The 22,812-nt window shown below is 41.9% G+C and overlaps 2 protein-coding genes and 1 long non-coding RNA gene across 6 annotated transcripts; 2 read left to right on the top strand and 1 right to left on the bottom strand.

Annotated features, from left to right (window-relative positions):
* Positions 1–14: 14 nt before the first annotated feature.
* On the top strand, positions 15–1,395 carry ost4 (oligosaccharyltransferase complex subunit 4 (non-catalytic)). Its single transcript, XM_028604473.1, has 3 exons — positions 15–122; positions 915–1,053; positions 1,263–1,395. The coding sequence occupies exon 2, from the start codon at positions 916–918 to the stop codon at positions 1,027–1,029; it is 114 nt and encodes a 37-aa protein (XP_028460274.1). The 5' UTR covers positions 15–122; position 915; the 3' UTR covers positions 1,030–1,053; positions 1,263–1,395.
* agbl5 (AGBL carboxypeptidase 5) lies at positions 1,393–18,640 on the bottom strand. 4 transcript variants are annotated; one of them, XM_028604469.1, is made up of 17 exons: positions 18,553–18,640; positions 17,047–17,339; positions 16,179–16,350; positions 15,886–16,052; positions 15,553–15,730; positions 15,272–15,450; positions 14,181–14,712; positions 13,813–13,982; positions 13,304–13,439; positions 11,929–12,146; positions 10,896–11,107; positions 8,244–8,420; positions 5,196–5,338; positions 5,038–5,090; positions 3,708–3,901; positions 3,207–3,343; positions 1,393–3,094 (listed from the first exon to the last, which is right to left on the bottom strand). In XM_028604469.1, exons 2-17 carry the CDS (start codon positions 17,259–17,261, stop codon positions 3,056–3,058), a joined length of 2,922 nt encoding a protein of 973 aa, XP_028460270.1. In that variant the 5' UTR covers positions 17,262–17,339; positions 18,553–18,640; the 3' UTR covers positions 1,393–3,055. The 4 variants fall into 4 exon arrangements, with proteins under 4 accessions (XP_028460270.1, XP_028460268.1, XP_028460269.1 ...); XM_028604467.1 differs by having other exon boundaries at positions 1,393–3,074; XM_028604468.1 differs by having other exon boundaries at positions 1,393–3,074; positions 10,896–11,104.
* Positions 18,064–21,821, top strand: LOC114572742 (uncharacterized). Its single transcript, XR_003694814.1, has 3 exons — positions 18,064–18,129; positions 21,511–21,564; positions 21,752–21,821. It is a non-coding gene; the product is annotated as an uncharacterized LOC114572742 (long non-coding RNA).
* Positions 21,822–22,812: the final 991 nt, after the last annotated feature.

The following is a 22,812-nucleotide window of genomic DNA, read 5'->3' as shown; positions in this document are numbered from 1 at the left end:
TGCTCTTAAACGTGACGTGGCTTTCCTTTGCAGCCGGAAGAGAACGAAAGGTTTGCTTGTCTGATGCTGAACAGCTGAAGTATCGCTCGAACCCAGTGTAAGAACCCAATTTAAGGGATAATGTAAGTAATATTATTAGTTGAACTACTTTGCAATAAATTTAATGTCGTGCATTTCTGGAAGCTTTATATGTAGCGTCCCCCTTTTTGGTTTAACGTTAGTTCAGCCAGTGTTGGTGTTAACGTTAGTTAGCTAACGTTAGCTAGCAACGTTAACGTTGCACAGAAGATGGTCCAAATGTAGCATGATTTGGCAGATTGATTAACAACCATGTCATCAGTAATAAAGCGATGGTTGTTGCAGTAACTCCATCTACATAACATTTATAAGCAGAATACAGCGAATAGCAAGTGTCGGCGTTTTGTGGTCAGTGACTTATTACACATTAAAATTACATGTCGTAAAGCCCATAGATATGTTTATGCTGGTGGGTTTAGATACTTGATGGTAACTGTACATCAAATTGTATATAATCCCATTGCTCGGCATTTTATAAAGAATTTTTTAGATTTTAAATGCATTTTTACATCAATCTTTCAAAGCAGCTATTTGTTGCCTTTTTCCAATACAATAAGAATTGATAAATTACTCGCAGAGATAACGTAAACATCACCCATACTACTATTGTAAATATTAAAAAGTAATGCTTATAACGTGCATTCACTTAAATGGATGTAAATAGTGACTGGAAGGTCATAAAATGCATTCAGATAGATGTGCGAAAGGTGTGTTTTTACTTTGGGAAATGGACAGAGGTGATGCAAAGTAAACATAACTTTATAGTAAATTGAGTGAATCGAGTGCTCCTAGCACTTTGACTTACACTTGCAATACTATCTCTTTATCCTCTGCAGAATGGTGACGGACGTGCAGCTGGCCATATTCGCCAACATGCTTGGCGTGTCCTTGTTCCTGCTGGTTGTGTTGTATCACTATGTTGCTGTCAATAACCCCAAGAAGCTGGAGTAGAGTCCCCCCAATATGGTCAGAGAGGTGAGTGCAATTTTAATGTCTAAGATGGTTCAGCACTTTGATATATTTTTGTTTGCCACTGCCAATCATGTTCCACTGTGACCTTGATCGAGTCAAGTTACTTAAAGACTCGTGAGTGACTTCTCACCAAAGCACATTCAGCTACAGAGGACTATTCCTTCCAGGGTTTGACATCTGTGAACCTGCTGAAAATCTTTTTCTCCCCACAGGTGAGATGGGACTCAATGCCATCACCATGGAAACATTCCCCACTTCCAAGTCCCAAGAGATGAATTTCTTTTGTATGATTGCACAGTAGTGTTTTTTTCTAATAATAAAAAAAAAAAATGTGTATGCCTTTTGCATTAATGCATCATTTATTCCTTAAGATATTCTGCATGCACACTAGATACAGTCTTATTGAGGTATTATATTGTGATACCTTTCAAGTTAATGTATGTATACTTCAAGTTCAAACACAGTATTCTATCAGTCACAGTAAAAGTAATTTGGTAAAAACCAGTCCATATGTCACTGGGTTTAAGATACGCTCTTTACATTTACAAAAGACAACTCCTGTAACCGTTTGCCTTACACAAAATATTTATATCTTATGAGATAATAAAGTACAGGTTCCTATATTGGTGTGCTGTGGAGCAAAAAGCTCTAAAGGAATGTGACAAAGTATATTTAAACAGATGTGTGTGTATAAAGGTATTAACCCACCCTTTGGACCTTACCATGTTTTACTATTTTTAAATGTTTTTACTTTTAAGCCACTTGTGTAAATGGCTTTAGATGTGTGAAATAAAAGTCCCAAATCACTGTTCTCTGGTAGACTGCAGCAGATGCAATCCCTGCCAGGCTTTATGGGATTTGGTGTCCTCTCTCACTGAGGCCTCTTTCACATTCACACTTGAGGGTGGCCTGCTCTAGGCAGATACAGCTGTGCCATGTTTTTCCCTCCATTTTTAATAACTCATTACTTTACTCCAAGAGGTAATCAGAGCCTTGAAAGGTCCAGCTACTAGTTGGGAAAGGACAATGAGGATGTTAGTGTATTTATCCTAAACATCACTTGTCACACACGGCTCACACAGGTCATTTCCATACCATATGATAATATGTGCAGTCAGTTATCGTTTCATATTTGGACTTAAAAGTCCAGGTTAGTTTCTTTGCTGTGGATCAGTGTAGATCAACTGCTGCTAAGATCAGTGTTGTAAAACCATGAAAATGTCCATTGGGGGTGAACTCCTTTTTTATAGGCACTATATGCAAAACACTAAGAACTTCTGGAATAATTACATTAAATACACACTTCACTCACAAATTAGTTTCTAAAATCACAATGGAAATACTGAGGTTATAAAGGTGCTGTTGTGCTCATCAGTCTGAATAAAAGTCAACCTGTTGCTGTAATAGTACAAGTGGCTGACTGTAAAAATACCAGTGCATTACAGTGTTGGTCAGAGTGCATTTAACATCTTTTTTTTTTGGAAGAAGGACATCAGAAGGCAAGGAATAAAATCACAAAAAACAGATATGTGAAGTACAATGGTAATAGCTGAAATGTTAAAGGATATTTCAAGCCTACGGATTCTTGTTCAGTTGGAAAACTTGGGATGGGGAAGGTTTGTACCTCTCCCGTACCTTTATAGCCACAGTTGTTTCTTTGAGCAAGGCACTAAACCTCCAGCTTCTCCAGTAAAGCTGCTTAATGGTTGGAATGGACAGCTCCACGGTCTGACTATGTTGAACAGCATGGTTGAAAACACCATGCATGCTCTGGGAAATCTGAATAAATAATGCTAAAATTGCTGTATTGCACATTAAAATAATCCTCCCTTGATGACAGTGCCCCTTCCTGTTTCCTAGTTTTAAACGGTTTTGGTCACAATATAGGAATTTAGGCCCACATGAAGCAAATATAGACATATGCGCAAGCGTCTTCTGTGCAGTTCCTAGGCTTCTCCACACAGGGTCACTGTCTCGCACATGGTCACAGTCTCAGGCAGGGGCATCACTGGAGTTTCCTCAACCTTTGAGGACAACATACAGCCTGCTTAAGTTTTAGCAACTTGATCCATTATGTTCAGCATTTGTTTCTCTCTGAATGTACATTATTCTATTTGACACACAGTGTGTGGGTGTGGGTGTATATCTGTTTTCACCTGTTGCACTGTCTCGGCCTTCTCTTGTGCAGTTTCTATAATAGTAGGTCCTGTGTAGTGGAGACTCCTGTCTGGGCTTTTCTTCATTAGTGCTTTAGAGGCCAACTGCACGGCACCCTCCTTTTTCCCCGATACACCTGTAGATGGAAATACATGTGATGTTAACTGTGGATTTGAGCAATTTACAAACTGGAAAGAGTTAACTCTAGAAGCAATGTCATGCAGCACTTTACACTTATTGAACAAAAAAAAATAGCTGTGACGCTTGATATGTGAATACATACTAAAGCCATATTTAGAGCTACAAGTATGGAAATGGGAAACAGCATGTTACACCTTCTTACTAAAACCTGGTCCAAAGTGTTATACCGACCGACAAATTAGCTAAACCCTGAATGTCACGTATCCTATTTTGACTGGTGCAAGCATTAGTCAGGTAACTGTCTCTAGACCAAACAGAGTCAATAGACCAGCAACATGTGTAAGTGTATGTATACGTGCCTGGCAGTGACAGGTGTCGATGGAGGCCAGGTCTAAGCAGCTTCCAGACCTTCATGGTGGCTGACACCTCCTTATCTCCTGATGGAACTAGGTTAACGCCGCTAGGGGATGTTGCACTGTCATGTGCAGGAGGGCTTTCAGTCGACCCCACCCTCCTGATGGGGATGCGGCTCACGTGAGGTTGCAGCTCACATCTGGGCCGGCAACAGAGAGGTTAGCATGTTTTACCCATGGAGATAGAACAAGAGTAGAACGGATAGTGAATTGTTTTCCGTGGTCATTTGACTAGTACTAAAGACAATGGTGATTGATTTTAGTTGTAATGGGGACAAAACAAGTCAGTGGGGCCGTAAAGCGTATCACAGACTACTTCGCCTGGAGGAGAGCAGAAGGCAGCTCCGGAGACGGATGGTTGCGTAGTTAGCTAGCTTGTCTGCAAGGCAGAGGGACCGTTAGAACCAACGCTGCCGCCATCCGCCAGCACGCTGATTGGCTCATATTCTGTAACCAGTGTAGCATTAAAGCATGGTGGAATCAGCAAGCTAGGTAGCTAACTAGCTTACGGCTGGCTAGTTAGCTAGCTTGCTAATTCCGCCATGCTTTCACGCTATACTAGGTATAGAAAATCATTATTCATTGGCTCTCTACGCTTTGTTCTACTCCACTGCTAGTTTGGTCGTTACTGCAAAACCTCAACTCAGTGAGTCCCCGACTCGCAGCAAATCGGTTTATACATACGTTTATACATAAGTTATTCCGCTACGATGGTAACAGTTCTTTGCAATGGCAATGGTACACATAAATATGGCCGCCGCTCTGACCACCCTGCTATGTTTATTTGAATGGGAATGTCCGTTCTACTCTCATTCTATTTCTATGGTTTCACCACTCATCGATATATCATGGCAGGAATGATATACAATGTTTCAGGGTGACAATGCAGACGTTGGGTGACGGTGGCTTGAAGGTAGGGTGCTCGGCTAGATCCCAGGCTCCTCCGGCCACATGTCAAAGTGTCCATGAGCAAGACACTGAACCCCAAGTTGCTCCCCGGTGCTGTATGTATAGTTGCCACTGCTCCCAATACGTAAGATGGGTTCAAATGCAGTAATCATATTTCACTACATTGTAGTGTCAATTGTATGTGACGAGTAAGAATAAAGTTTTGCTATGTGTAACCTCGTTAATCACCATTTTTGTCATCATTGTGCACTGTTTTTCATATAGATTTTATACCATTTGTGAATTCCAACCCTTTTTTGGACTTGGCTTGAAATTGTTCCCTGTGAGATTTTAAAACTCCAAGATACACAGACAAGATTGGACTCACTTGCTACATTTGATGGAGGAAAGGATGTGTTCAGACCCCAAGGCTTTAGCAGTCTGTGACAGATGGAGACATTACAGTGAGACTTCATAAAACAAGTGTATGTAGGATAAATTGCAGAAAAAAAACTCTCTGGGAGTGAGCCTGCAAGGTCAGCTAACCTCTGTGCGGGCCTCTGCGGGGTGATGAGTGATTGTAATAGTCCGGCATCCTCTCCTCACACGCCCGGAATGCATGGGGAAAGGAATTCTGGACCAACCCACTGAACTGGGTACACCAGCCTGAAAGTCTGGGCAGCTGAGGCCTGTTAACCAGACGAAGGGACATAAATACAAGGAACAGGAACAAAAAGGAGAAACAGTGTGTGGCAGTAACACAATGTTCAAAGATGGACACCATGTTCATGGTAAATAACAAAACAAAACAAATTTGGAACTCGATCTACCACGGATCCTTCTCTTTATCTCATGTATAGTAAACCTGTGTTTTGACAAAGAGTCCCATCCAATCTAATAGGAGAGAGCTTTGACTTCCAAGCAGTATTGACCCCCCATCACATCCACACCCACACACATACATACATACATACACAGAGTAGAGGACCCACACACAGAAGTTGCTTCACAAAGGGATAGTTTTTATTCCAGAGGTTAAACAGAAAGGCGGCAGAGACAGCAGACATTCAAGAAGGTGATATTCTGTTACACAGACAAACACTACCAACCGTAGTCTGGTATAGAAGGTTAGCACCACATTGAAGGAAACGGCACAATTCTCATAAGGAGTAAAAAGCAGAAAGACCTGGTGAGAATGTGACTATGCATAAAGTGTTTCCACCTGAAGCTTTATTTGTCATACTGGATGAAGAGAAACAGGAAATTAAAGTTCACAGTGAGAAAGCAGAATACAATTACAGTACCCTGTACATTTTTCAGGGCACTGATGTAAAGTGACAGCCCTCCCACTGCGTGGAATGCAGTGGGCAGAGGCTACATGAAAATCATCGCCTTAGTGATATTACAGGAGCATTAAGTAAGACTTCTATATCCCCAGAGCACAAAACGACGATCAAATTTGTAGAAGTTTGAGTTTCACTCCTGGTAACCTAATAATTGGTTCTCTAAGAGAGGAGATTTCTCCTTCAGGCATATATTCTCTTTTTGGAAACATTTCCATCTATGTAAGAGAGGGCGATGCTGCAAGACAATCACTGGCATCAGTTTTAGTTTGATATCTGCTCTAATTAGCTAGCTTTTTCTTTTGTGAAAAGGTCAACAAAAGACCTTAATATGAATGGAAATCTACAACAAAGCAGAGGAGTTTTTTTTTTTTTTTATTGAGCAGAGCCTCCAAAACCTAATGCTTACAACAGACACCAGGGCAAGGCACATCATAACTACAATGTCACAGCACAGCACTGGAACAGAATGGCTACAGCGAGTCAAGGCCAGATATTCTGAAAGCTATTTGGATCCAACTGATACATGATCTGGTTTATCTGCTGCTCGTGAAAACCTCTCCAGGTCTCGCACACGCTACCTCTGCATCTTCAGTGCATCTGAAATGGCTGGTCCTTAGAAACACAGACCATCATCAAGTACTTGGATGACGGCACACAAAACTGAATTACAGACGAAACACAATAATTCCACAATTGATCTATGAGACTTACATATAGACCAAGACAACAAGATATTTTCTCATCTCTGCTAATCACAAAATATATTAACTTTGACAATGGACAGCCTACTAAATACCTGCCAGGTTCAATTCAAACTAGGAAACACACAAATGTGCTTGAATAAATAATGATCAATGTATTTTTTTTCACTAGTTTGGTGAAACATGTAACAATTTATTTTTAATTTTTTTTTTTTAACAACTGTTCACTTTAATCACACCAAAATCAATATGGGAATTGTATTAGAAAAATTCTAAACAGAACTTTGACGTCAAGCCAAACTGCTCGAACAGTGGACCAAACAAAGCGCTTTTATATTGTATTGCTTATTGGCAAACAGCTTCATAAAGCAACCTTCTATTTTTTTATCTCAAAGAAACTCAGTTATGATCCACATGAGGTTTCTGGCAGTAGGCTACGCTGTGAAGATCATAACGCCAAGACCAACATTGGACTGACACTGGAATGATACAGGTTTCATAACTATTAAAGAAATGAATCACAGACTTGCATACAAAACTAACCCACAGTCCTTTTAAATGTGATTTTCAATTACTAGAAATTAAATATAATCTGCAGAATGCTCAATTCTACTTTGAACTGACTGCAAATATGACTATAAGTGGATGGTGCGATTAGCCTCTGTCTAAACATTACAGAGCGAAATACAAATACATTGAAAAAAGAAAAGAAAGGTAATAAGGTGCTTTGACAGATTTTACAGAATGAGAAAGCCACACTATGCTCAGTCTAATTCCGCAAACCAAATTCTCAAAAATAAAAACAAACCAATAAATAATTAAAAATTCAAGCGCAGCAGGGCTAAAGTAAAAGTATATCATTCATACTGTAGCTGATCCTGAACAGCTCCCATTTCCACAGCATATGTGCAAAAAGAAAAAAATATGTTATTATGCTATTTCCCAAATATCAGCACAGTAACATGGTATTCTTCGTAGCTTATTACTTGTATACAGACTAAAAAGGAGACTTCATCAGTGTAATGTAATCCATTAGTATAATATTTCCAATATTAATGTATACTGTAGATATATCCTATATATTATGTAAGTCCTAGTGGACCGTAAAACAAGCAACAAAAACTATGCCAGAGGAGAGGACAGTGTAATAATAAGCACTTGACTCATGGTTGGTAATTAAACAAAAAAACAAACATTTTCAACACATTTCACTCACAATTGAGATTTGAGGAACGCTTGTGCCAGAAACATGCCATTACACAGATATGTGCAGATGGAAAAACAATCATATTTTAGTGCTAGCACCAGTGATATTTGTTAGGCACACACACAGACACACACACACACACACACACACACACATCTATGCCCAAGCTCTCACAGGTTAGGTTACATTGAGTCCTGGGTGGGCCCATCTGGAGTATTGGTGGGCGGCTGCAGGCCCTGAAGGAGCAGGGGCCTGAGTTTGGAGAGCAGCCCGGTACAGGGCAGAGCCTGCAGGGAGGGAAGCAAGGTGGAGAGGCTGGGGGACTGGAGGGAGTACAGACCTGTCATAGTGACGGAGGCCGGGAGGGGACAGGAGCCCGCTGCACACACGGAGGAAGACGAGGAGGACGAGGAGGAAGTGGGTGAGAGTGGGGGGCGGGAGGGTGCGTGGCTGTTGCTGGGAGACCGTAGGATGGAGTGGTGGTGGGGGGGGCGTCTCTTCTCCTGAGGCTTAGGGTCTACAGAGAGGGAGACACACACACACACGCACACACGCACGCACACACGCACGCACGCACACACACAGGCACACACACAGGCACACAGGCACACACGCCCCAGCTCAGAGACATGCAGGGATCGGGGATCAGACTAACACAAAGTGCCCTTCACATGAGCCACGTACTGAGACACACATGATGTTTTGATGCTCTTGGTACGCCAATTAACGAGTTGTACGTCAGAATCTGCATAATGGAAAAATATGCAAGTGTGGGAAAATGATTTTAGTATGTTTTCCCAAGAAATCTATTTGGTCTTGGTGCCTTGGAACAGGGGATCATCTGAGTAGAACTCATCTGTAAAGGTGAAAACATGCATGCACAGACAGCAGTAGCAAGAGTCATGCAGGGGTCATACTGATGTTCCAGGCCACAGACATCCAGGGCATTCACTTATTTGTTCCCGTCTCTGAAATCCGGTTAACCCCAAACCGGGGACCAATTTTACATCACCATCACAATAAACCTAGTTAATATCGACGACGGTTCATTTACGGGATAGTTCCAGTGCCGCCGGATGTCCCTCACTTTCTGCTTTCTTTGTGTTAACTTTAAACTCTGGTCGGATTGAGCAACATTAAAGATGCCGTAGGTAAGTCTTATAAAACTAACTTTCTGTCATATTTGCTGAAACTGACCCTATGTTCCAGTAGAACTACATGAATTATGTAATATAAAAAAAATCCAGCTCCTCTGGCACCACCTACAGCCTGTAGTGCGATTGGCAAAATTCCACCGCTCCCGGTTGATTTTCTCCAATCAGGGCCACGGGGGGTGTCTATCTGCCTGTCAATCACTGCTCAGGCACGCACACGCATATAATAGCGTTCTCCCCTCCCCCTTCCCCGCGCACGAGCTGCAGAAAGGTTTCCCAAAACACGGGTGAATGTTGGAGTGGCTTTTCAGAGATGGCTCGAGCTGTGGGATTTTAAAGATCTGAAGAACGATGCAGAGGTAGCCACATTTCTTCTCGACAGGTAACATAATTACCATGAATGATTTATCTTTCACTTGGTTATTAGTAGTCAAAAGTCCACAAAGCTACGTTGGTGAGGATGATAGTAACGTTTGCACAGAGGTCGGTCAGATATGATGCTGAATTGGCTAACAGTAGCCTGCTAGTTAGCGTCGTTTTACTGTTGGTGAGTAAAGGTAACATTGTGTTAGTGTTTAGTTATTGAAAATGTTGTCTGACATGCCTGGCAGTTGTGTCAAACTCCCTTGTGTGGGAGGGGCTTAGGTGACGGTTTGGGCTTGAGCAGAAAGGGGGGAGGGACTGAGAAGTTGTGGCAAAGTCCTGGATCTTCACAATCCTACCTACAGCAGCTTAAACCGGAACCTCTGAGCAACGTTACGTGCTGAAAATGGCAAGTTTTAAAGAAAATTTTGATCATGCAACAACAAAGCAGGCAGGCCTGCTTGGTTCATTCTGGGAATGACTGCAAAGATTTACAAAGAATATGTTTTACGGCATTTCCTCTCTAACCGGGACGTTTTGGGGCCGATTGGTGGGGATTTGCTATAGACGAAGTACACACAAATTAAGTTTAATCATGTATCCAGCTAATTTATTTAGCTCATGTTACTGTATTGTGTGAACAGTTGACTTAGATTAGATTAGATTCAACTTTATTGTCATTGTGCAGAGTACAAGTACAAAGACAACGAAATGCAGTTTGCGTCCAACCAGAAGTGCAAAAAGAGCAGAAAAGTGCAATGAGTTATGCAAAGTATAGACAGGTATAGACAGGTGGTGCATAGGCAGGACAAGAAATATAGTGCAGTGTAGACAGTAGTATACAGTTGCTTTACAGAAGGTGGTTTAGAGTCATATAAATGAAATATAAATGTGTGCAGTGTATTAGCAGTTACCTTATGAGAGCAGAATAAATATGCTATGTAATATGAGCAATGTATGAACAACATGTACAGATATGTGAAATGTAGTAGCAGTAACATTATAATAGTAGTAAGAATAATATGGATATATGCAGTGTATTAACAGAATATATTATAAGAAAAAAATGTATTATTGTAGGTGGCGTTTTCCTTTGTGAGCTGCAAATGTTCCACCAAACAAGTTCCTTCCCGAGACCATTTTGCAGCCGCCCAAGACGATAGTGATTGGTTTAAAGAAAAGCAAACAACCCCTGACTGTTTTTTTCTCCTATCCAGGAGTGTGTGCTCCTGTTGCCAGACCTTCATCGGCAGCGCTGTGGAGACAGGTCTGGCAATGCGAGACTACAATAAACTTGAAGCCAACAGTCACACAGGCACTGACACAGTAGCCTTTCTTAACAACTTCAACAGCACAAAGAGAGGACTGTAGCAAGAAAGAGAGAAACAAGATGACAAATGATGTGAGGTGATAGAAAATGCCAGCCAGCAACACAGAAGAACACAGAAGCAGACGGCAGAGAGAGATCAACTCACCCCTGACTGGCCCGAGGGTCTTGTTGCCTCCGCGTCCGCGTCCCATGCCGTGCGTGCTGTTGTGCTGTGTGTGAGTTCGGGGTGGGGGGCAGCCAAAGGTAAAGCTCGGGGAGCTGTGCATCTTTGGGGAGGGAGTCTGGCTGCTGCTACTGTGGCTGTTGCAGCGAATGCGACTGAGGGCGTTCTCCGACGCCGAGCCAGACAGACAGCTGCTTGGAAAATCAAGACAAGCACAGAAACCCGTGACCCAAATGTTACATGTGACAAAGGAACTAATGGCGCTTTTCCATTACATGGTACCTACTCGCCTCGCCTCAACTCTACTTTTTTGGTTTTCCATTACGAAAAAAAGTACCTGGTACCTGCTAACAGGTACTTTTTTTAGTACCTCCTCAGTCGAGGTTCCAAGCGAGCTTAGTGCGAGCCGAGAAGGTGACGTGAAACCCTGCAGGCTAAAAGATTGGTCGGAAAGAATAGTCACTGATCACTCCATTGCTAGCGACAGACGGCATTTTTAAATAGTTTAGCCAGCAGTGTTTTTTTGCTTTTGCATACAGTGGCCTGATGTTTGTACTTGTGCGCTGGTGTGTGTGTCGAGTCGCCGTGTGTGTGTGGGGAGCTGGTGAGCGAGGGAGAAGTGAGAGAGTGCCGGCGATTAGCACCGCAGCGAGTAGCGACTCTAGAGTCATATAGTGGGAGAAACAAAGTGTCTCCCCTGTTCTTTCTGACCACGGTGGGAAATCTGGAGCAGGAAAAGTTAACTATCTCATTGATTTCATATTGTTTACGGAGAAGGAGAACCAGGAAATGAGTCGGCGGAAATGCAACGCTACCAAGCCACGCCCACGGCAGTCGCTATGACGACCAGCCAAGCTGAGGCGGTACTAAAATCTGCAATGGAAAAGGGACGCACAGTGCGCCGAGTCGAGGCGAGTCGAGCAGGTACCATGTAATGGACAAACGCCATAAGGGAACTGAAGCGTGTAGTCTTTTTTTTTTTTTTTTTGGTTTAATAAAAGAGATGTAAACTCACTTGTTGAAGCTCTTTGGCGGTGATGCCTTCATGCCATTGTGGTGTATTCTTGGTGGAGGCTGAGTGTAGATGTGTGTGTTCAGGCCTTTGGTGTTGCGGACGTGCTTGAGGATCCAAGCTCGGAGGTTCATCAGGCAGCTGTGCTCCGACAGCACCAGCCGTGGCCAGGGGTTACACTCTGCCATATCCAGGGCTGAGACAGCCACGGCACGCCCCACCTGATGCACAACATCCACTGGTTTACTTCACGAGGTGTGGGTTTGCATGCAGCTATCGCATATCAAAAACACGAATGTGCAGCTATTGTGGAATTATCAGTTGATGACGAGGAAATCAACAGCTTGAGGTTCAATATGTTGAAAAGTTATTCATTCACGTACTCCAAAAACCTGCGATCCTTAAAGCGTAACTCTCGTCCCAAAATGCAACGTAGGGTTTCGTTTAAAAGCATAATTAGGACGGAAGTGCCACTTTTAAGATTCACCTGAATTCTCATTTTCGGTCAAATGGCCTTTTGAATGGGAGTGCTAGGGCCAATACTATGATAGCATCAAAATCGCTATTTTTGAAACACCAAGAAGGCTAGAAGTTTCACAACATGAAACTTTGCTGGAAGTATCACCAGGGGCTCTACACGTGAACTCCAGCATTGAGAACATTGTTTGTGTACACAGAGTTTACTAAAAAGAAAGGTTTTGAACAACTCACTTTAGCTGTTGTCGTTTACGCTATCCGCCATCGTGCCAGTCAAAAAGAGTTGATCTCTGAATGCAACGTAACAGGGAGAAGAGTAAAGATGGAAAGCTCCTAAAGCTTAGTTCCATATAAATGCACGGATAATTTGTTGTTTTATCATTAGTGAAAAACAACATTGAACGTTGAAAAAGGAGCCTCATATAAGAATGACATTTCCTCCTATGGAGTCCGTTCATTCGCACTCAGAGATCGACTCTTTTTGACTGGCAAAATGGCGCATAGCGTAAACAATGACTGTGAGTTGTTTAAAACCTTTTTTAGTAAACTCTCAATGTTCTCAATGCTGGAGTTCACGTGTAGAGCCCCTGGTGATACTTCCAGCAAAGTTTCATGTTGTGTCGAGCCTTCTTAGTGTTTTAAAAATAGCGAATTTGATGCGATCATAGTAGTGGCCCTAGCACTCACATTCAAAAGGCCATTTGACTGAAAACGAGAATACGGTGAATCTTAAAAGTGGCGTTTCCGTCCTAATTATGCTTTAAAACTAAAGTTTGACTCCGGCACATTCACAATAAGAACCTAGGTTGCATTTTGGCGAGAGTTGCGCTTTAATCAAAGAATCACATTCCCCTCGGAATGAGAAGGAATACTTGTACAGAAACCACTCTTGTTTTCCTACCTGTTCAAATATTTCTGGAGTGTATTTTGGAGGGAATGATGGAGGTGGAGGGGGGGTTGCCCGTCCGTTGTCATGACAAGCCGGCGGAATGGTGTTCATGGTTTTTCCTGTGTTGTAGTTGCACTCCAAAGTGTAGCTGACGGGCACCCAATAACAGAAACTTGTAAAAATACACATTTAAAGCTTGAACACAAATTAGATGTATGAGCTGACATCAGGTCATTTACATTCAAAGTAATGACTGAGAAAGAACTGTTACAGCAGTTGTTTCCTGCAAGTTCGATTTTACCTGACCCTAGTAAACTGAATTTTGACAGAGTTAGGCATAATTAAAAGCACCATGAAAGATTTCTGAACAACAGTGGGATTATCACTGTCCTCTTCATTCCAGCTTTCCTTAATATGTGTCATTTCTGTGTCTGTAGCTATTGAGGAGGAGGGGGGACAGCCATACACGGACAGCCATACACATCAACTGTTGGCTTTCAGTGAATTCATTGTAATCTGACCTGTGAAGCAGCCCTATGGCCTTGTGAATGGCCACCCGCCCGCTGCCTTCTTTAGACTGACCATCTCTCTTGTCTCGTGCATACATGTTTTTCTCAGAGAAGTTACAGCCCAGGAAATCAAAGTGGGCAGAGTTCACCGCGATCAGCCTCGGATACAGCATGTTCTCTACCTGCAGAGAGAGAGAGAGAGTAAACAGTACACAGGAGCTTAGATGTATACATAAAGTATAGTACCGCTTGTGCTGTGGCTGCCGTATGGGGATAAACAAATATGTCAAGAACAAGATTCAAAACAACTCACTAAAATAAAAGTGACAATTTTCCATAAACACTGCAAAGGGAGGGCGAGTGTATTTTATAATTTGTACCTGCTGGCTCTCGTCAGAAAGGTTATTTCCGTACATGAAGCATCCCCGTTTAGAGGCGTGGCCATGTAAGTCCACATAATATGCCACACCCCCATCCTGGGGTGGAATTGCCTCCTGTTCCTCCACCTGTGGTACTGTTACCTCTACAGCAACAGGAGCTACAGTCTCTGGGGAGCTTGATGAGCTGTTCTGGTCCCCCCTCCCCATCTCTGTGGTGACCCAGCCGTTTTCCTCCATCACCATGGGAACTTCTGGCAGCGCGGGACTTGCATCCTTCTCTGCATTTCGTTGGTTCAAGTTGACTTCAAGGGCAGTGAAGGGAGGGGACTGGTGCTGATTGGCGGGTCTGATGCTAAGCGGCGGGGTCTGCGGGTGTGGAGGGCTGTTACAGCGATTGCTGGACTGTGGATTGTGCAGGCGGTTGTGTGTGTGGTGGTAGAGCAAAAGTGTTTTGGCTGCATAGATGGAAGGGTGCAGCTCAGGGCTGGGGTTCAGGTATTGTCTGTTCAAGTTCACACCCCTGGAATCAGTCCTGCAAACAAGAGACAGGTTACTGAAAACACTGTTTGCTGATACCCTTAATACAATCACTGTGGTTAAATTATTAGTAAGTAATGCTTTCAAAATACTGTAAAGTCAGGTGTAGGTGGAAAATCTGATTATTACAGCAACTAGGTAACTACAGTGCATGTAAACGCAATCAATAATTTCCTTTGTAACCTGATTGTGTTACTGGCACAAGAAAAAAACCCACTGCCAACCAACTCATACAAACACCTGTTAACTGCTGAAATTGTAACTGCACTGTAACTTAACTGCAGCCCTGCTACAGGCTGAGCCATAGGATGACAGAAAGCAAACTAGCTTTGTGACAACAATGGTGGCTCCGTGCAGCATGACAATACATGACGGCACATTCCCAAGCCCTATTGGCAGAACCTTTCAAAAACATATTACTGGAGAAACAGAAATAGAACATTCTTACATATCATGTCAAATCCAACATTTACAAGCGACAACGCGTGCATAGATCAATGCAAAACCATGTAACCAAGACAAAATATAACAAACAATTCAATTGCAATTTGTACCTGTAGTGTCCACGAACGACGCCGTCGGGGTTGAGCATGGGAATGAGCTTGAACACAAATATTTTTCGAAGCACATGAGCACGAGGGTCATCTCTTCTTAGGATAAAGTTGAGGAAACCGTTGAACACAAAGGATGAGGGAGTCTCCCCAGGGTGCACTCGGCTGCTGAGAAAAAACACCTGCAAACACACGCGGCCACACAAGGGCCCACGGTCGGCTTCACTGTTTTGACATTACGAAAGAGAATACTGATTATGTGTTTATATATGACTGAGCGATACCCTTTTGCTGGAGAAGCGGTGTGGTCTTGGAGTGTTGGCGTCGGGAAACAGCTTAGGCAGACGGGGTTCTCTCTCATGTTGCATCCCGTTGCAGTTGGTCACAGTGATCAGGTCCACCCTATTGCCATCTAGAGAGTGGCACAGCAACTCCCTATGATAATACACACTGTCTGGTTCACTGACAGTGAGAGGATGGAAATTGGTGGGAGAGAAAGTAAGAAGTTGTACAAATTAGAAGGGCAGTAAGAAAAAATAAATTAAAAAAAGCCAAAAGTTTCAAACTACATGTCTTGCATCGGTTTTAGAGGCGTCTCTGTGTGTGTTGTGCTTTACCTGCTCGGACTGAGTTGAGCAGCATTGGGGTAGCTCTTGTCAAACTGCTGCAGCATCTCCTGGCACTCACTATAAGAGAACGGGAAGCAGAAGGAGAAGTAGGTGGTCGCTCCTCTCGCCTCCAACAGCCGGTGAGTGAATGAGAGGATGAACTGGTTATCTACATTCTGCAACACAAGAGAAGACAGAGACATATTATGAGTAAGATAATAGAAGCCAGACTGACAGCACTCTGCCTCGCCGGCTCCTGATGCCCACATCCTCTCCCTGACAGCCTCAGGATGTCTAAATACCTCACATGTGGGTCTGTCTCGGATCCTTTCCCATCGGTTCTTGCCAGGTAAGGTGCGTACGAGAGGAGCCATGCCCTGGCTGTAGAGCTTCCTCTGGTTGTTCATGTTCATCACATTGATTTTCAGTATCTTCCCAGGTGCGGCTCCCCTCACGCTGAAGTAAAACCATGATCTGAAACACAAAAGCATGATTTTGGACTACCTAAGTCCCTTTCACACAGCCTGTTCAAGACAGAGTTGTTGCACCTTTAAGCCAGCAGCAGAGGTAGTCACAGAGCCGCAACAGAGCCGAACCAAGGTCTTTGTGAAAGGGACAGCTGGCAGTGGTGGGACTACATGCAGTAATATGGCCAAGTCTACCCACAGGCAGGTCAAAAAGTAACAAAGCAGCGTTCAGAGTAGCCAAAGTTATTATTAACTTACAGAAACATTGCGTGCGTCTCAAAGACATACACACACGCACGGATTGCGGCCGTCTCTGTCCTTCTCTCTACCGACGGTTATGCTGCAATAATGCATCGAGTTTGCTGTTCGTGGGCCGGGTTCACGTGGTTGATGAACGGTGCGGATCAGCTCACACAAACTAGACACAGACACTGTTGTGTTACGGCACGCTACGTGAAATTACACACTGGGGCAGCATTATGCTGTCTTTGCTTGGTTCTGTGTGAATAAACAAAGCCGACATAGTGGCCAGACCTTGCGACACTTTTTGGAATCTCTGTGTATCTCTAGTGTAAGGGTTGTGTGCAGAAAGTAAACACATTTACAGTATCTACAAAGAGGTTTTGCTAATGTCTTTTGCTGTCCTCTCGTGTGAATAACATAAAATACATGCTACATAAGCAGAAGTTTTTTTTTTTTTTTCCTGTTTCCGTTCTCATGTTCTGTGCCACCGCAGTCTGGCTGCGTCCACACATTGAACTCATAATCAGGGGCAATGTTTGGCCCTGAGAGGGCACTCCCACCAGGAGCTACATCGGTAGAAGGGCTGGAGCTGCCCTTCTCCACCTTCTCCACACGTGCCAGGTTCCCTGAGTCAAACTTGGAGCTGAAGACAATATTACCAAAGCGAGCCTCCATGGTTCTGGACTCTGGCCTCTCACTTTTCTCCCCTCTAGTTCTTCGTGAAGTGCCAGGCAGAGGTCTGACATAGACAGCCTGGAATGAAATCAGACAAACGCAATTAAATTTACTATAAGAAAAAACATATAAAGAAAGAAAAAGATGTGTTTCTGGCTGGAACATCCAGTAAAATAACAAAAATACAAACTTCAGTCTTGTATGTGTATGGTGCAGCCTTGTATTGCAATGACGCTGTTTTTTGCCCTCCAAAATTGGTGTCATTATCACACCCAAACAGCATGCATATTGCTGGATGACATGACCAGGACACTGCATGACTGATCATATAGTAAATATCTTAAAAAGGGACTGTGACTAGTAAAAAGTCAAATGTCATTTCTACTCTAGTGTTGAGTAGCCATACTGCCAGTTGTAGATATTTGAAATTGCATGTTGTAGTAGTAGCCTATCATACAATTGGGAGTAATATCTTTGTTTTGGATATCCAAAAAAAGATAACTCTAAACACTAAGCTAGCTAATTAGGAAATATATATTTGACTGAAAATAACGACGAAGGTAACGTTACATGGAATTCATATTTCAGATCAAAACTTAATTAAAATATATTTAAATTAAATAAAGGGCAAAACAGGTTATCGTTTCTTCTGGTTAATATGTAATTAGAGATATCATTTAGATGAAAATGAAAACGTGCTTAAATGCATAACAGCGACAACCTGAGGTCGCTAAGGAAAATACAACCATAGCCAGAGTGTATACAACATTTTCTACAGTTACAACGCAGTGTACCACTAGCGCAGATTCATTGTTGCATGCCTATCATCTATGACAACATGTCTGCACCTCTGTCCTGCGGGATACCGGTAAAACAATGGCTGCTGTTTGATTTCAGTACCAGAGCAATAACAACAACAGCTGACCGAGATTTAGCACGCAGTAAGGGGGTGTGAAGTAACGTTAACAGCTAGACGCTTTACAGTCGGTTCACAAGATGCTTTCGTCAAACACTATTTAAATCATCAGCAAATTCTAGCTTATATTTACTACTATGCTAGTCTTAGTGGTCATTGTCATAACGTTACCGTTAATGTTACACACAGCTAATAACGTTAGCATACGTTTCTAAGCACTGAGGCTAACTTAGCTAACGTTACCGAACTAACGTTATCAGTCGTTGCTCGAAACGACAGTATTTTTAGCAAATAGACGGTTTTCCATCGTTACACTATTAATACATTGTAGCTGCACCAATGCTTTCAGGTGACAAAATGAATTTGCAGTCTTACGAGGCTATTGTCGTTCGATGTCCATTTTTGTTGTCATCGTCCTTCTTAAGCCTCAATTCATTGCTCTGGATGCTGCGTTCAGGTTTCTCTGTAGAAATGAACGCTGCCTGGAAACGTCGTTTCGCTTTTTGTTACAGTAACAAGTAGTGCGATGTTTTTTGTTACGGGCTCCAAATGGCAAGAATTGTAGTAAAACAAGTTTGTAAAAGTAACTGATATTAGCAGTCAGAGACAATAAGAACCATATTTACATTTATACACGCACAATTTTACTCTTATCAAGTGACCAACATTATGGTTATGACGCTATTCAGACTCTGGTGGCCCTGCAGTGCAAAATTCTTACAGAAAACAAAAAATATATATAAAAAAAATAGCAAGAATAAGCTAAGTATAAAAAATAATAATAAATATATAGCAATGAAACAAAACAAATCTCAGCAACAATGCACATTTTGCAGCATAAGGCCTACCTTTGTGATGTATTTGTGTTGATGTTTTACTGAACTGCTGTTTAAATACAGAAAATGGTAAAATACTGTAGTATGGAAGCCACTCTTGGCTTAAAATGGCTTAATTATGTCACAATGGCTTAGGCTAATTAGCTTGAACAAAAGTTTTGGACTTTGTCCGATTATGAAGCAGTTGCTTGAATAGGTAAGTCAAATATGGATATAGGACCTGCATCTATGTTTTTTTGTTTTTGCTATATCTTCTTTCTGTGATTTATTCATCATCACCAATTGTTTGAACAATTGGCTTCCCTGACAGCCTAATAAAACCATGTTTCTTCTTTGGACTTGGTGGTAAAGAAGTTACAGACTTGGTATGAAATGACCTCCTCAATTTCTCAGATAATCTATATAACCCTCTCTCTGGCACTTAAAATGCAGATGTGACACCTACAGTAGGCCTAAATTTAATTACACACTTTTGCTTGCTTATCATCCATGGTGGGAGATGTTAACTTAGAAACAAGCTGTAAACACAACACTGACATATAAGTTGATATGGTGAACTTGTTAGCAAACTGTTGCCTGTTTTCACATGCGATAGACACATTCAAACATTCATTTGAAGTCATTTCTACGGAGTCTGCACAGTGGCACATGTTAGTTCAATATTCACCCTCTTACTTCTGTCATGTTCTCTACCATCTCCTGAGAAAAATATCTGTCCCCTTAGGTGAATGCTCCATTTCCGTGTTTTCTTCCCTAACTTTGTCTGTACTTTGATGCTGTGTAGCATGCAGTGTTTTTTTTTACTGAAAACAGCTGCACGCTGCAGCCAAAAGCATCACCACTAAGAGCAGTGTGATTGCACCAAAACAATGAGCTGAAAGATGTAAAAACACTCAAATCGCTGTAGAGCTGAGGGGAACTGCAGAGTCAGGTGATCATTTTCTGTATTGTAGTCTCTACTGAAACCTTCCACATTACACGTAGTGACCAAATGTTCATATAAAATGTTCATATAAAAATACTGAAATATTTCCAAACTTACCTGAATCAGTAACTGAAAGCGTTGAAGGAAAGATCTTCCCATTTAGCTCCTATCATCTGGGAGTGCACTCATAAGGAAAATTATCAGTTTTCTTTATTACTCTAGTGTGGTTTCCCCTTTTTATTAATGTGACTGTTTCTATTTCTTGATCTTTTTCTTATTCTATTTTTTTGTAGGCTACAGAGTTACAGAGGAGATCCTCAGGCTCATGCCAAACATTTATGACTTCAGACTCGCTTTGCAGACGATTATTTCGAGGACTGGTCCCCTTACATGATAATTACATTTGCACAAACAATGCAGTGGTGCAAAATGATTACTTCAATCTCAATTTAGTATTCACTATTCACTCACAATTTGAAGTATTGAGTGTTTATGATGTGGGGAATAGTGAAGGAGTTCAAGAGCGGGCTTTCAGACACAGCCATTGTTCGCTTTTCGTTACCATGGCTCATGTGTTTTAGTGTCTCATGTTGCCATGGGTATTTTGTTTGTCTTGTCTACATTTGGTACCAGGCAAACACCAGCCCAATCACTATTTGCAGAAATAAACACAGGTTTACTTAAAGGAGACAGTTCACCCCAAAATCAAAAATACATATTTGTCTCTAGTGCTATTTGTATTTTTGATTTTGGAGTGAACTGTCCCTTTAACTGTATAGCTAGCACCTTTCTCACAAAGGTGTCTATGCTGAGTCATCTCATACAACATCAAGGACAAATTGAACTTTCAATTCAATTTTATTTATAGTATCAAATCATAGAGTTATCTCAAGACACTTTACAGATAGAGTAGGTCTAGACCACACTCTAACATTTACAAAGACTCAACAATTCCAGTAATTCCCCCAGGAGCAAGCATTTAGTGCGACAGTGGCGAGGAAAAACTTCCTTTTAGGGAGAAACCTTGGACAGACACAGGCTCTTGGTGGGCGGTGTCTGACGGTGCCGGTTGGGGTGTGATGAACAATGAACAATGAATAATAGTCACAATAAAGATAAAGGAACTATGACTAGAAATAGTAGAAATCTCCTTTTCTTAAATGACACAATTACTTAGCAATCGGAAGATCAGAACAGGCATTATCCTTGATATGGCTAATGAGGTAATTACCAGCTTGAGTAAGAAGTAAGCAGTTGAGTTGTCGAGATTTAACATGAAATACATGAAGGCAGATTCATTACTCTCTTTTCATACTCACCTTTTAAAACAGTGAACATAGGTTTGTGTCTTTTAAAATAGTTAGATGTTAAAAGTTTATAATGAATTGATTTGGACTAGTATCCATCTTCATTTAGTGATGTCACACATTGTGCTGTGTGACCTGCTTGAAATATAAATCAGTAATCCCTTCAACTACAGTATGACTATTGGTAAAACAGGAAATATGATTGATGTAGTACGGTTCCAGCCTGTGAAATCTGTTACCATTGTTGTGTCTCTTATGTTTCAAGGCATTACATTCAGTTGCACACTACTTCAGCTACAGAGAAACAGCATTTTGAATGGTAAGTACACAGAGCAAAGCCAAGTTTAAGTAAAACTGGAACGAATGTAGACAATCTCATATCTTTGGGTGAGAATGCTTCTTATTCATGAACCCCATGTTTCTCGCTGGAGGAGAAAACAATTTAAATATTTTATTTCCACCTACTGTAGTGCTTTCTGAAAATGATGTTTTGTTCACTCTGTCAGGGTTGGCCTGGTGGAGTCTAAAATCAGACTCCTGGTGGGAAACATGGAGAGAAATGTGCACGATTCCCTGGCTCACATTCATTTCAGTCCTTCCCTGGATCCAGATCCAAGTAAGGACACATGATTTTATGGTTATATTTTAATTATGGCGGTAAGTTGTCTTGAGCATTAGCCTTTAACATAATGTTAGTGGTGTTATATATTTAATCTCAGTTTGCAGCAACAAAGTATTTGGTACTCATTGGCCCGTATTTCTGTTTCAGAGAGGGAATGAGCACAAGGTGGCGGACTGGACTTGTCTTTAATACGGTGGGCTCTAAAAACCTAAAAATAGACCTGACCTTGGAACTCCTGTCCTTCAGTGATGCTATTATGTTTTATATTTTTTTACTTTTCTAAATTCAGTAAAAATTGAGCAATGTTGTGTGAAATTCCAAATCATATTTTGTGCTGTTGCAGTGTACAGTCTGGCAGACAGCTGTAAGATGTATGCAGAGGGGATGACCATATCAGTCACCTACGTGACCAGGGACAATGTCAGCTGGGAGATGTCTAATGGAGAACGTGAAAAGGGTCTTCAGTCCGAAACCGAAGCCCACAGTGAGCCGTCAAATCTCTGCTACACTACCAGATAGTCACACACTATACCAGCCAAGGCCAAAGCTGACAAGATAAGCTAAACCAGTTTTTGGATGTGAAAATGTCCTAACTATTGCTTTAACCATGCCAAGTACTTGTGGTAAGATGTGAATAAAAATGAATCAACCAACCAAGCCCATGCTACAGTATAAAAACAAAAAATATTCCTTCTTCTGTACAGGAATCAGTGTCTGTGACTAACGGCTCATCTGTCCAAGCGTCCACACCCAGCATGAGTCCACGGGACCACAAAGAGAACTGGTTCTCCCCACTCTGAAAGATCTTTTAACAAGTTCAAACCTGACGAGGAGCCAAACATGCTTGCTCTTGGGAGAATAGTCTCTGTAAATTATAGTGTGGTCTAGAACTACTTTATCTGGAAAGTGTCCTGAGATAACATCTCTTATGATTTGAAACTATAA

This window comes from Perca flavescens, chromosome 18, assembly GCF_004354835.1.
Source record: "Perca flavescens isolate YP-PL-M2 chromosome 18, PFLA_1.0, whole genome shotgun sequence".
Classification (NCBI taxonomy): domain Eukaryota; kingdom Metazoa; phylum Chordata; class Actinopteri; order Perciformes; family Percidae; genus Perca; species Perca flavescens.
The sequence above is the reverse complement of the archived record's forward strand: the minus strand, read 5'-3'. Positions and strand labels throughout refer to the sequence as shown.

Bases quoted from the DNA above. Each gene is read 5' to 3' on its own strand.
- ost4 (XM_028604473.1), top strand. From the start codon at position 916: ATGGTGACGGACGTGCAGCTGGCCATATTCGCCAACATGCTTGGCGTG.
- agbl5 (XM_028604467.1), bottom strand. From the start codon at position 17,261: ATGGAGGCTCGCTTTGGTAATATTGTCTTCAGCTCCAAGTTTGACTCA. The intron at 5,091-5,195 runs GTTAGCTGACCT...CATCTGTCACAG, and splicing joins CCGCAGAGGCCCGCACAGAG to ACTGCTAAAGCCTTGGGGTC. The intron at 3,075-3,206 runs GTGAAAACAGAT...TTGTCCTCAAAG, and splicing joins AGGCCGAGACAGTGCAACAG to GTTGAGGAAACTCCAGTGAT.